Source organism: Haematobia irritans, unplaced genomic scaffold (assembly GCF_050003625.1).
Source record: "Haematobia irritans isolate KBUSLIRL unplaced genomic scaffold, ASM5000362v1 scaffold_8, whole genome shotgun sequence".
In the NCBI taxonomy this organism is placed as follows: domain Eukaryota; kingdom Metazoa; phylum Arthropoda; class Insecta; order Diptera; family Muscidae; genus Haematobia; species Haematobia irritans.
In genome coordinates this window covers 354,486-367,701 of record NW_027445841.1, presented here as the reverse complement: position 1 = coordinate 367,701, position 13,216 = coordinate 354,486, and the positions used below count along the sequence as shown (strand labels likewise).

Below are 13,216 nucleotides of genomic sequence, written 5' to 3'. Positions count from 1 at the left end.
ACTGAAATAATATGATTTGCGACCTAAGTTAAGATTTGTTTCAATTCAATTGGAGGTCGAAATTAAAAGGAAACAATAAATGGGAAGTTCATAGTATGTCAAATTATTATGCTATTCTATTGATATTTATAGTGTTGTATTTGATACACTGGAAAGTCATAGGGACTTTTGCACGTAGTAACATAGCCCCCTCCGTAAACTTCGAATATTCAAGGAGTTTACTAATTAACATCCAGTTTTGCCAGCTTAACAATGGGTCTAGTTAATAATCCACCTTTGGTTTTTATTACTGCGCTACGTACAATGTCATCTCTACCACGGTGTACATCTATAACTACACCCTTCAACCACTCGTTACGTTTTGCATTGCTATCAACTATAATAACAACATCTCCTATTTCAATGGGCGGTGGTGAACCATACCACTTTGTACGTCTCGTTAAACAAGGCAAATATTCGCGTACCCATCGTTTCCAAAACTCATTCGCAATCATGTTGGATATACGAAAGTTTTTGCTCAATTGTGTACCACTACAATCAGGATTTGCTCTTTCTCTTATTCCACTCGAAGAGCCTAATAGAAAATGGTTTGGCGTTAATGCCTCACCATTCGGCGAATCCAGCGGTACGTATGTTAATGGCCTTGAATTGAGTATATTCTCAACGTCAGCTAATGCGGCTCTCAGTTGTTCTTCGCGGAGATTCCTTTCTGATATAATATCCATTAGAACTGACTTTGTTGACCTTATCATCCTTTCCCAAGCCCCTCCCATATGCGGGGTAGCAGGTGGTATAAAGCTCCATTCGATGGTGGGGTATTTTCTTTCAAGTTCATCAGATGATATTTTTTCTATTTCTGCCGAAAGCACACGACTTGCCCCTCTGAAGTTCGTGGCGTTGTCGGATACAATTTTGTGAGGAGTGCCTCGACGACAAATAAATTGTTTTAGAACCAAAAGAAACGAATCGGTTGAAAGCGACGGAGCAATCTCAATATGTGTGGCGCGCACAGTCATACATGTAAACAGCACTCCCCATCGCTTTTCATTGCGTTTACCTATGATAACATTAAGGGGGCCGAAGTAATCTACACCAGTGTAATGGAATGGTCTGGAAAATGAAGCAAGCCGTTCTAGGGGTAAATCGCCCATCGTAGGTGCCTGTGGTACACTTCGACGGATTTGGCAAAATTTACAGTTCTTGGCCACACATCGAACAGCGGCGCGCATTCCAAGTATAAAATATTTTTGTCGTAGTTCATTGACTATGATTTCATTGTGGTGGTGATGATATTTACGATGGTAAAAATCAATTAATAGTTGTGTGATTCGGTGTTTCTGGGGTAGGATTAAAGGCCTTTTTGCACATATAGGAACATCTTTTGCCGCATCAATCCTGCCCTTAATACGTAGCAAGCCAAATTGGTCAAGGTAGGGTGAACACTTATAGAGATCACTCTTGTTACTCAGTGAGCTATTGTGTTTAAGTTCTTGAATTTCGTTGAAATACACTTCTTCTTGGCATGTCCTAATTAAAATCAATTCAGCTGCTTCATACAGTGGAGTTTCTAAGTATTTGCGTAAGTCACCATTGTCTATTTTACCTCTTGAAATCTTGTTTAAAAATTCGAAGACGACCTTTTGGCTTCTATGCATTCTTTCCCAGGTGCTAAATCGATTCGAATCCACTGTAATATCAATAAATGTAGGACACGTTTTCCTTAACGATATGTGGTATAATGTATCGTCCTCATTTTTGGAGAAACTGAATTCCGATTGAGGCCAAGAATCTTCACTTAATCGTAGGAACGATGGACCTCTGAACCATCGACTTTCCTTGTTGAAATCCGGCGGTCCCTTCCACTTTGTGGCATCGTCTGCTACATTTTGTGCCGATGGTACCCATTTCCACTCGGAGACATTAGAATCTTCCAAAATTTCGCCTATTCTTACTGCTACGAATTGCTGAAATTTTCTCGCGTCCGACCGTATCCAATAAAGGACGTCCTTTGAATCGGACCAAAACACACGGCGGCTAATTTTCAAAGAAAATTCAGAGCAGCAAAATTTGGCTAATCGAAGACCAATAAGGGCCGCCATTAGCTCCATTTTGGGAACCGATATAGGCTTCAATGGAGCAACCCGTGTTTTGGAGCAGATTATGGAACAGTTATATTCTTTGCTGTACTCTGATCGGATGTATGCGACAGCGGCGTAGGCGTCAATACTCGCATCGACGAATACATGGAGTTGAATGTTGCCCGACTTGTATGCTAGTGGGTAACATCGGGGAATACGGACTGTTGATATTTTTGGCAGAATGTTAATCCATTTCCACCATTTCTCGCATTCAGCAGATTCTATAGGTTCGTCCCAACCAACTCCTGATCTCCATATGTCTTGCATTAGAATTTTACCGTGTATTACAAAGTGCGCTAACAATCCTAACGGATCAAATATTGTCATGATTACACGAAGAACGTTTCGCTTTGTGGGTTTAAAATTTTGATCTTTAATGGTGTCACTGTAATTCTCAAAAAATCCAAATTCATCCTTTTCGGTATCCCACCACATGCCTAAAACTTTTTCCATGTCGCTGTTTGGCCCTTCAAATTTCTTGCCTTGTGTCTGCTCTTTTGTATCGAGGCTATGCAGCACTCTATTTGAGTTTGTGTGCCAATTACGCATTTCAAAGCCGCCTGAATCGTGAATTGAATGGACAGTCCTAGCCAAGTCGATCATTTCGTCTTCCATATCTACACTTTGAAGCCAATCATCGACAAAGGTATTATTTAAAATTGATTTCACGGCTTTTGGGTAATCCGTCATAAAACGTAGTGCATTTCTGTTCTTGATGTAATTTGCCAAGGATGGCGAACAAGAAGCTCCAAACGTCATAACAGTCATAGCATATACAGAAATAGGTTTTGATGAATCGCCAGACCGCCATAAGAACTGTTGGTAACGCAGATCTTCTTGCCTTATTCGGATCTGGTGAAACATCTCTCTGATATCACCAGAAATTGCAATAGGCCTTTCACGAAATCGTATTAAAATGCCCACTAATGACCTAAGCTGATCGGGTCCCTTTAATAACAAAGAATTCAAAGAAATGTTATCGACACTCGCTGCCGCATCCCACACGATACGTGTTTTATCTTTATGTTTGTTATAAACTGTAAAAACTGGTATATACCATGAATTATTTGTCTTTATTTCACCAGGTTCGAGTTTTCGCACATAACCTTTGTTTTCGTATTCTTTAAATTTTTCGATCAAAAAGGCTTTTAACTTAGCATCCCTGTTCATTTTGTTTTCCAAACAAAGTAAACGACGTTTTGCCATAGGAAAAGAATTGGGAAGATTAATTTTATCGTACTTCCATAATAAGCCAGTCTCCCAGCGCTTCTCAATTTCGTCATATTTTGTGGTATTTTCCATTATTATTTTGGCTCTCTCGTCCTCTACTGAGCGCATTTTGTTTTGGTTTTGTACTACCCCTACCGAATCGAGAGAGAAGTAATTTTTTAACAATTCATCCCACATTTTATTTTCTGTATTACACGAACATATGTGAAAAATTCTATTGCTCGCCAAATTACCTTTTTTATGTTTGCCATACACTCCCCATCCAATTCTGCTTTTTACGGCAATTAAACCACTTGTTGCACTCTCTTTTATTTCCAGGGGTACGCACAGTTTGGCATTGTCCACTCCAATTATAATTCTTGCTTTTGCAGAGTTATATGGCAAAATTGGCAAATTACGTAGATGTTCACACTCATCGATTTGTTTTTTTGTCAACGTCTGTACGGGCAAATCAAGATTTTTTACTGTCCTCACATCATTCATTATCAACTTTGTTTTATGCTCACGATCCGAAATATGCAGTGATACCGTTTTTGATTCTTCCTCTTTTTGAGTGATTTTGCCAGTCCAACGTAAACATAACTCATTGGATGGGCCATCTAGCCCCAGCTGATCTGCTAATTCCTTTTCAATCAAAGAGCAAGACGCACCTTCATCGATTAAAGCATATGTATTAAGAGAATGTCTGTTGCTAGAGAGTGTTACTGGCATATACTTAAAGAGAACTTCATCTCTCGAGTGAAAGAGTACTGAGTGATTTTCAGTTTGTTGTTGCAGATTGTTATTGTTGCTGCTGTTCGTTATATTGTTTTTGTGTAATAACGAGTTGTGTGACATTTTGCAACTGTCGACTCCACACTGACGTTTCGATTTGCATCTTTTTATGTGATGTTTTTTAAAACAGCGAATACATAAATTATTGGAGCGGACAAAATTCCACCTCTCGCTCACGCTAAGCTCTTTAAATTCTGGACAATCGTATAACATATGACTGCATGCGCACTTAAAGCATGAAATTGTGTTTTTTGATTGCGGTTCATTGACAACGTCGTGCATTAATAATCTTTGTTCTTTTTTGCTAGCTTTCGTTTCTAATACACCTGGAACAGCTGATGTGACTTGGGTAGCACATGAAGCTAAGTTAAAGAGCCAAGTGTCAAATGAAACGATATCAACTTTTGACAAAGTGATTCGATATTTTCCCCAATCCAATTTAAAATCTGCCGGCAGCTTCTCTACCATCTCCTGGAGCAGCATGGGATCGTTTAAGTAATCATCGAGGCCCATGGCTTGTAACGTAGTTCTATAATTTTGAACGGCCAATGCAAAATGTATAAGGGTATCGAGCCTCTCTTTACGCACAACTGGTTCATTCCTTAGGTTTCTTTGCAGTGATTGATGGATGACCTCTGGTCTGCCATACAACATCCTTAGAGTTTCTATAGCCAAGTTGACTGTAGTTGGCATCATTAGTTTCCCCCTAACTGCCTCCAATGCAGCTCCCTTCAAACATTTTTGTAATCTTATTAAATTTTCCTGCTCTGTAAATCCACATCTTTCGGTCGATTGAATATAGTTGGTGATAAATATTGGCCAGTCTTCGGGTTTGCCCGAGAAAATCGGCAGGTCTTTACTTATTGCTTGCCGGGCGGCTATATGAGATGTGGACAGTGATATATCAGGAGCAGTGTTTAGTGTGGGATAATGAGATAACGATGGGCTAAATCCGTTGTAAATAATTGGACGTTGATTTGGTTGAAATTGAAACTGCGATGGAAAACTCGAATTGGGATTTAAACTTGAAGATAAATGTTGGTTAATGGCACTGTTTGGAAATATATGGGACGATGTAAAAATGGAATTGGACGAACTGGCTGGATGTATAGACGAGATGGAAACAGAGGGTAAACTCGTGTTATTGAACGGAGTGTGGAATATGTTACTACCACTGTGGTTAACAGCGAAGGTGTTATTAACAGAACTTATTCCACTTGCAACATTAGTGCTTCGAACAGCTGCCATAATCTGTGGGTTATATGTTGAGGCAATTAATTCGTTATTTTGATTACCGGAGAATATGTTGTTAGCGAGAGTATTCGCTGGTAGTATTGATGATGATGTGGCAGCAATTGGAATTTGTGCATTGTTGTTGTCATTAATAGATAATCCTGATGTCTGACTAGTCAATATGCCCATGTTTGAGTTAGTCGTACTCGTTGCCGATGACAGAGAAACAACAGCGTTAGCTGGGACTGACTTTGGCAACTGCTCTTTAGACATTCCTTTATCTTTGTTTTTTATTGTGCTACGCGCACGCTTTAACACAGGCTCTCTTCTTATGAGACCCGAACGAGTGGTTGAGGGTATAATTCTAAAAGATGTATGTCTTACCTTGGCAGATGACTTGGGTGTTGAAGCTGTCCTTTTCGTCTCGCTTGATTGAACGGTGGATTGTCCCTCGATTTTGTCATCACGTTGTGGTATGCTCTCTGCGTGAAGACCCTGAAGCGGCCTTTCTGCTTCTGGGGACTGAGCAGCAGCTCCAGCGTTTTCTATATTGACGTCCTTCGATGCAATTTGCCATTCTTCATCTTGAGACGAGTTTGACATTTTAGTACTTTGCCGGTCACGTTGCCGTAAACAGTAGACGATAGTATAGAACAAGTATTTTAGAATGTCAGCCCGTTGGTGTACCAGTAAAAACTTATTTTGAGCTCAGGTTTGAACAGCAAATATTGCCGTTGCAATTTAGGCTAAAATCTGTAAGTTTTATTAATTCAATTATTGTATACATTCCAAAAATATTACATATTTACATACACTTGTGTTTTTCTGCACTAAAAATTAACCAACTATTGACTGAAATAATATGATTTGCGACCTAAGTTAAGATTTGTTTCAATTCAATTGGAGGTCGAAATTAAAAGGAAACAATAAATGGGAAGTTCATAGTATGTCAAATTATTATGCTATTCTATTGATGTTTATAGTGTTGTATTTGATACACTGGAAAGTCATAGGGACTTTTGCACGTAGTAACAGGTGGATTTTTCAATTTTTTGATGGTGGTCACGAATTATCGTCCTTTTCGCTCTAGGACGCATATTTAAGGAGATATGGCCAAAAGAAGTTTTTCATATAAAAATTTCAATTTTTTAAGGTTTTGGGTGGATTTTTAAATTTTTTGAGGGTGGTCACGAATTATCGTCCTTTTCGCTCTAGGACGCATATTTAAGGAGATATGGCCAAAAGAAGTTTTTCATATAAAAATTAAAATTTTTTTAGGGTTTGGGTGGATTTTTAAATTTTTTGAGGGTGATCACGAATTATCGTCCTTTTCGCTCTAGGACGCATATTTAAGGAGATATGGCCGAAAGAAGTTTTTCATATAAAAATTTCAATTTTTTTAGGTTTTGGGTGGATTTTTCAATTTTTTGAGGGTGGTCACGAATTATCGTCCTTTTCGCTCTAGGACGCATATTTAAGGAGATATGGCCAAAAGAAGTTTTTCATATAAAAATTTCAATTTTTTAGGTTTTGGGTGGATTTTTGAATTTTTTGAGGGTGGTCACGAATTATCGTCCTTTTCGCTCTAGGACGCTTAGTTTAGGAGATATGGCCAAAAGAAGTTTTTCATATAAAAATTTCAATTTTTTTAGGTTTTGGGTGGATTTTTCAATTTTTTGAGGGTGGTCACGAATTGTCGTCCTTTTCGCTCTAGGAGGCTTAGTTTAGGAGATATGGCCAAAAGAAGTTTTTCATATAAAAATTTCAATTTTTTTAGGTTTTGGGTGGATTTTTCAATTTTTTGAGGGTGGTCACGAATTGTCGTCCTTTTCGCTCTAGGAGGCTTAGTTTAGGAGATATGGCCAAAAGAAGTTTTTCATATAAAAATTTCAATTTTTTTAGGTTTTGGGTGGATTTTTCAATTTTTTGAGGGTGATCACGAATTATCGTCCTTTTCGCTCTAGGACGCATATTTAAGGAGATATGGCCAAAAGAAGTTTTTCATATAAAAATTTCAATTTTTTTAGGTTTTGGGTGGATTTTTCAATTTTTTGAGGGTGGTCACGAATTATCGTCCTTTTCGCACTAGGGCGCATATTTAAGGAGATATGGCCAAAAGAAGTTTTTCATATAAAAATTTCAATTTTTTTAGGTTTTGGGTGGATTTTTCAACTTTTTGAGGGTGGTCACGAATTATCGTCCTTTTCGCTCTAGGACGCATATTTAAGGAGATATGGCCAAAAGAAGTTTTTCATATAAAAATATCATTTTTTTTAGGTTTTGGGTGGATTCTTCAAATTTTTGATGGTGGTCACGAATTATCGTGCTTTTCGCTCTAGGACGCATATTTAAGGAGATATGGCCAAAAGAAGTTTTTCATATAAAAATTTCAATTTTTTTAGGTTTTGGGTGGATTTTTCAAATTTTTGAGGGTGGTCACGAATTATCGTCCTTTTCGCTCTAGGACGCTTAGCTTAGGAGATATGGCCAAAAGAAGTTTTTCATATAAAAATTTCATTTTTTTTAGGATTTGGGTGGATTTTTCAATTTTTGATGGTGGTCACGAATTATCGTCCTTTTCGCTCTAGGACGCTTAGTTTAGGAGATATGGCCAAAAGAAGTTTTTCATATAAAAATTTCAATTTTTTTAGGTTTTGGGTGGATTTTTCAAATTTTTGAGGGTGGTCACGAATTATCGTCCTTTTCGCTCTAGGACGCATATTTAAGGAGATATGGCCAAAAGAAGTTTTTCATATAAAAATTAAAATTTTTTTAGGTTTTGGGTGGATTTTTAAATTTTTTGAGGGTGGTCACGAATTATCGTCCTTTTCGCTCTAGGACGCATATTTAAGGAGATATGGCCAAAAGAAGTTTTTCATATAAAAATTTCAATTTTTTTAGATTTTGGGTGGATTTTTCAATTTTTTGAGGGTGGTCACGAATTATCGTCCTTTTCGCTCTAGGACGCATATTTAAGGAGATATGGCCAAAAGAAGTTTTTCATATAAAAATTTCAATTTTTTTAGGTTTTGGGTGGATTTTTGAATTTTTTGAGGGTGGTCACGAATTATCGTCCTTTTCGCTCTAGGACGCTTAGTTTAGGAGATATGGCCAAAAGAAGTTTTTCATATAAAAATTTCAATTTTTTTAGGTTTTGGGTGGATTTTTCAATTTTTTGAGGGTGGTCACGAATTATCGTCCTTTTCGCTCTAGGACGCATATTTAAGGAGATATGGCCAAAAGAAGTTTTTCATATAAAAATTTCAATTTTTTTAGGTTTTGGGTGGATTTTTCAATTTTTTGAGGGTGGTCACGAATTATCGTCCTTTTCGCTCTAGGACGCATATTTAAGGAGATATGGCCAAAAGAAGTTGTTCATATAAAAATTTCAATTTTTTTAGGTTTTGGGTGGATTTTTCAACTTTTTGAGGGTGGTCACGAATTATCGTCCTTTTCGCTCTAGGACGCTTAGTTTAGGAGATATGGCCAAAAGAAGTTTTTCATATAAAAATTTCAATTTTTTTAGGTTTTGGGTGGATTTTTAAATTTTTTGAGGGTGGTCACAAATTATCGTCCTTTTCGCTCTAGGACGCATATTTAAGGAGATATGGCCAAAAGAAGTTTTTCATATAAAAATTTCAATTTTTTAAGGTTTTGGGTGGATTTTTCAATTTTTTGAGGGTGGTCACGAATTATCGTCCTTTTCGCTCTAGGACGCATATTTAAGGAGATATGGCCAAAAGAAGTTTTTCATATAAAAATTTCAATTTTTTTAGGTTTTGGGTGGATTTTTGAATTTTTTGAGGGTGGTCACGAATTATCGTCCTTTTCGCTCTAGGAGGCTTAGTTTAGGAGATATGGCCAAAAGAAGTTTTTCATATAAAAATTTCAATTTTTTTAGGTTTTGGGTGGATTTTTCAAATTTTTGAGGGTGGTCACGAATTATCGTCCTTTTCGCTCTAGGACGCATATTTAAGGAGATATGGCCAAAAGAAGTTTTTCATATAAAAATTTCAATTTTTTTAGGTTTTGGGTGGATTTTTAAATTTTTTGAGGGTGGTCACGAATTATCGTCCTTTTCGCTCTAGGACGCATATTTAAGGAGATATGGCCAAAAGAAGTTTTTCATATAAAAATTTCAATTTTTTTAGGTTTTGGGTGGATTTTTCAAATTTTTGAGGGTGGTCACGAATTATCGTCCTTTTCGCTCTAGGACGCTTAGTTTAGGAGATATGGCCAAAAGAAGTTTTTCATATAAAAATTTCAATTTTTTTAGGATTTGGGTGGATTTTTCAATTTTTGATGGTGGTCACGAATTATCGTCCTTTTCGCTGTAGGACGCATATTTAAGGAGATATGGCCAAAAGAAGTTTTTCATATAAAAATTTCAATTTTTTTTGGTTTTGGGTGGATTTTTCAAATTTTTGAGGGTGGTCACGAATTATCGTCCTTTTCGCTCTAGCACGCATATTTAAGGAGATATGGCCAAAAGAAGTTTCTCATATAAAAATTAAAATTTTTTTAGGTTTTGGGTGGATTTTTAAAATTTTTGAGGGTGGTCACGAATTATCGTCCTTTTCGCTCTAGGACGCATATTTAAGGAGATATGGCCAAAAGAAGTTTTTCATATAAAAATTTCAATTTTTTTAGGTTTTGGGTGGATTTTTCAACTTTTTGAGGGTGGTCACGAATTATCGTCCTTTTCGCTCTAGGACGCATATTTAAGGAGATATGGCCAAAAGAAGTTTTTCATATAAAAATTTTAATTTTTTTAGGTTTTGGGTGGATTTTTGAATTTTTTGAGGGTGGTCACGAATTATCGTCCTTTTCGCTCTAGGACGCTTAGTTTAGGAGATATGGCCAAAAGAAGTTTTTCATATAAAAATTGCAATTTTTTTAGGTTTTGGGTGGATTTTTCAATTTTTTGAGGGTGGTCACGAATTATCGTCCTTTTCGCTCTAGGAGGCTTAGTTTAGGAGATATGGCCAAAAGAAGTTTTTCATATAAAAATTTCAATTTTTTTAGGTTTTGGGTGGATTTTTCAAATTTTTGATGGTGGTCACGAATTATCGTCCTTTTCGCTCTAGGACGCATATTTAAGGAGATATGGCCAAAAGAAGTTTTTCATAAAAAATTTCAATTTTTTTAGGTTTTGGGTGGATTTTTCAAATTTTTGAGGGTGGTCACGAATTATCGTCCTTTTCGCTCTAGGACGCTTAGCTTAGGAGATATGGACAAAAGAAGTTTTTCATATAAAAATTTCAATTTTGTTAGGATTTGGGTGGATTTTTCAATTTTTGATGGTGGTCACGAATTATCGTCCTTTTCGCTCTAGGACGCTTAGTTTAGGAGATATGGCCAAAAGAAGTTTTTCATATAAAAATTTCAATTTTTTTAGGTTTTGGGTGGATTTTTCAAATTTTTGAGGGTGGTCACGAATTATCGTCCTTTTCGCTCTAGGACGCATATTTAAGGAGATATGGCCAAAAGAAGTTTTTCATATAAAAATTAAAATTTTTTTAGGTTTTGGGTGGATTTTTCAATTTTTTGAGGGTGGTCACGAATTATCGTCCTTTTCGCTCTAGGACGCATATTTAAGGAGATATGGCCAAAAGAAGTTTTTCATATAAAAATTTCAATTTTTTTAGGTTTTGGGTGGATTTTTCAATTTTTTGAGGGTGGTCACGAATTATCGTCCTTTTCGCTCTAGGACGCATATTTAAGGAGATATGGCCAAAAGAAGTTTTTCATATAAAAATTAAAATTTTTTTAGGTTTTGGGTGGATTTTTGAATTTTTTGAGGGTGGTCACGAATTATCGTCCTTTTCGCTCTAGGACGCTTAGTTTAGGAGATATGGCCAAAAGAAGTTTTTCATATAAAAATTTCAATTTTTTTAGGTTTCGGGTGGATTTTTCAATTTTTTGAGGGTGGTCACGAATTATCGTCCTTTTCGCTCTAGGACGCATATTTAAGGAGATATGGCCAAAAGAAGTTTTTCATATAAAAATTTCAATTTTTTTAGGTTTTGGGTGGATTTTTGAATTTTTTGAGGGTGGTCACGAATTATCGTCCTTTTCGCTCTAGGACGCATATTTAAGGAGATATGGCCAAAAGAAGTTTTTCATATAAAAATTTCAATTTTTTTAGGTTTTGGGTGGATTTTTGAATTTTTTGAGGGTGGTCACGAATTATCGTCCTTTTCGCTCTAGGACGCATATTTAAGGAGATATGGCCAAAAGAAGTTTTTCATATAAAAATTTCAATTTTTTTAGGTTTTGGGTGGATTTTTCAACTTTTTGAGGGTGGTCACGAATTATCGTCCTTTTCGCTCTAGGACGCATATTTAAGGAGATATGGCCAAAAGAAGTTTTTCATATAAAAATTTTAATTTTTTTAGGTTTTGGGTGGATTTTTGAATTTTTTGAGGGTGGTCACGAATTATCGTCCTTTTCGCTCTAGGACGCTTAGTTTAGGAGATATGGCCAAAAGAAGTTTTTCATATAAAAATTGCAATTTTTTTAGGTTTTGGGTGGATTTTTCAATTTTTTGAGGGTGGTCACGAATTATCGTCCTTTTCGCTCTAGGAGGCTTAGTTTAGGAGATATGGCCAAAAGAAGTTTTTCATATAAAAATTTCAATTTTTTTAGGTTTTGGGTGGATTTTTCAATTTTTTGAGGGTGGTCACGAATTATCGTCCTTTTCGCTCTAGGACGCATATTTAAGGAGATATGGCCAAAAGAAGTTTTTCATATAAAAATTTCAATTTTTTTAGGACGCATATTTAAGGAGATATGGCCAAAAGAAGTTTTTCATATAAAAATATCAATTTTTTTAGGTTTTGGGTGGATTTTTCAAATTTTTGATGGTGGTCACGAATTATCGTCCTTTTCGCTCTAGGACGCATATTTAAGGAGATATGGCCAAAAGAAGTTTTTCATAAAAAATTTCAATTTTTTTAGGTTTTGGGTGGATTTTTCAAATTTTTGAGGGTGGTCACGAATTATCGTCCTTTTCGCTCTAGGACGCTTAGCTTAGGAGATATGGACAAAAGAAGTTTTTCATATAAAAATTTCAATTTTGTTAGGATTTGGGTGGATTTTTCAATTTTTGATGGTGGTCACGAATTATCGTCCTTTTCGCTCTAGGACGCTTAGTTTAGGAGATATGGCCAAAAGAAGTTTTTCATATAAAAATTTCAATTTTTTTAGGTTTTGGGTGGATTTTTCAATTTTTTGAGGGTGGTCACGAATTATCGTCCTTTTCGCTCTAGGACGCATATTTAAGGAGATATGGCCAAAAGAAGTTTTTCATATAAAAATTAAAATTTTTTTAGGTTTTGGGTGGATTTTTGAATTTTTTGAGGGTGGTCACGAATTATCGTCCTTTTCGCTCTAGGACGCTTAGTTTAGGAGATATGGCCAAAAGAAGTTTTTCATATAAAAATTTCAATTTTTTTAGGTTTCGGGTGGATTTTTCAATTTTTTGAGGGTGGTCACGAATTATCGTCCTTTTCGCTCTAGGACGCATATTTAAGGAGATATGGCCAAAAGAAGTTTTTCATATAAAAATTTCAATTTTTTTAGGTTTTGGGTGGATTTTTGAATTTTTTGAGGGTGGTCACGAATTATCGTCCTTTTCGCTCTAGGACGCATATTTAAGGAGATATGGCCAAAAGAAGTTTTTCATATAAAAATTTCAATTTTTTTAGGTTTTGGGTGGATTTTTGAATTTTTTGAGGGTGGTCACGAATTATCGTCCTTTTCGCTCTAGGACGCATATTTAAGGAGATATGGCCAAAAGAAGTTTTTCATATAAAAATTTCAATTTTTTTAGGTTTTGG

The 13,216-nt window shown here is 36.0% G+C and overlaps 1 protein-coding gene across 1 annotated transcript; it reads right to left on the bottom strand.

Annotated features, from left to right (window-relative positions):
- Positions 1-221: 221 nt before the first annotated feature.
- Positions 222-5,978, bottom strand: LOC142242847 (uncharacterized). Its single transcript, XM_075314367.1, has one exon. The coding sequence runs from the start codon at positions 5,976-5,978 to the stop codon at positions 222-224; it is 5,757 nt and encodes a 1,918-aa protein (XP_075170482.1).
- Between the last annotated feature and the right edge of the window lie 7,238 nt (positions 5,979-13,216).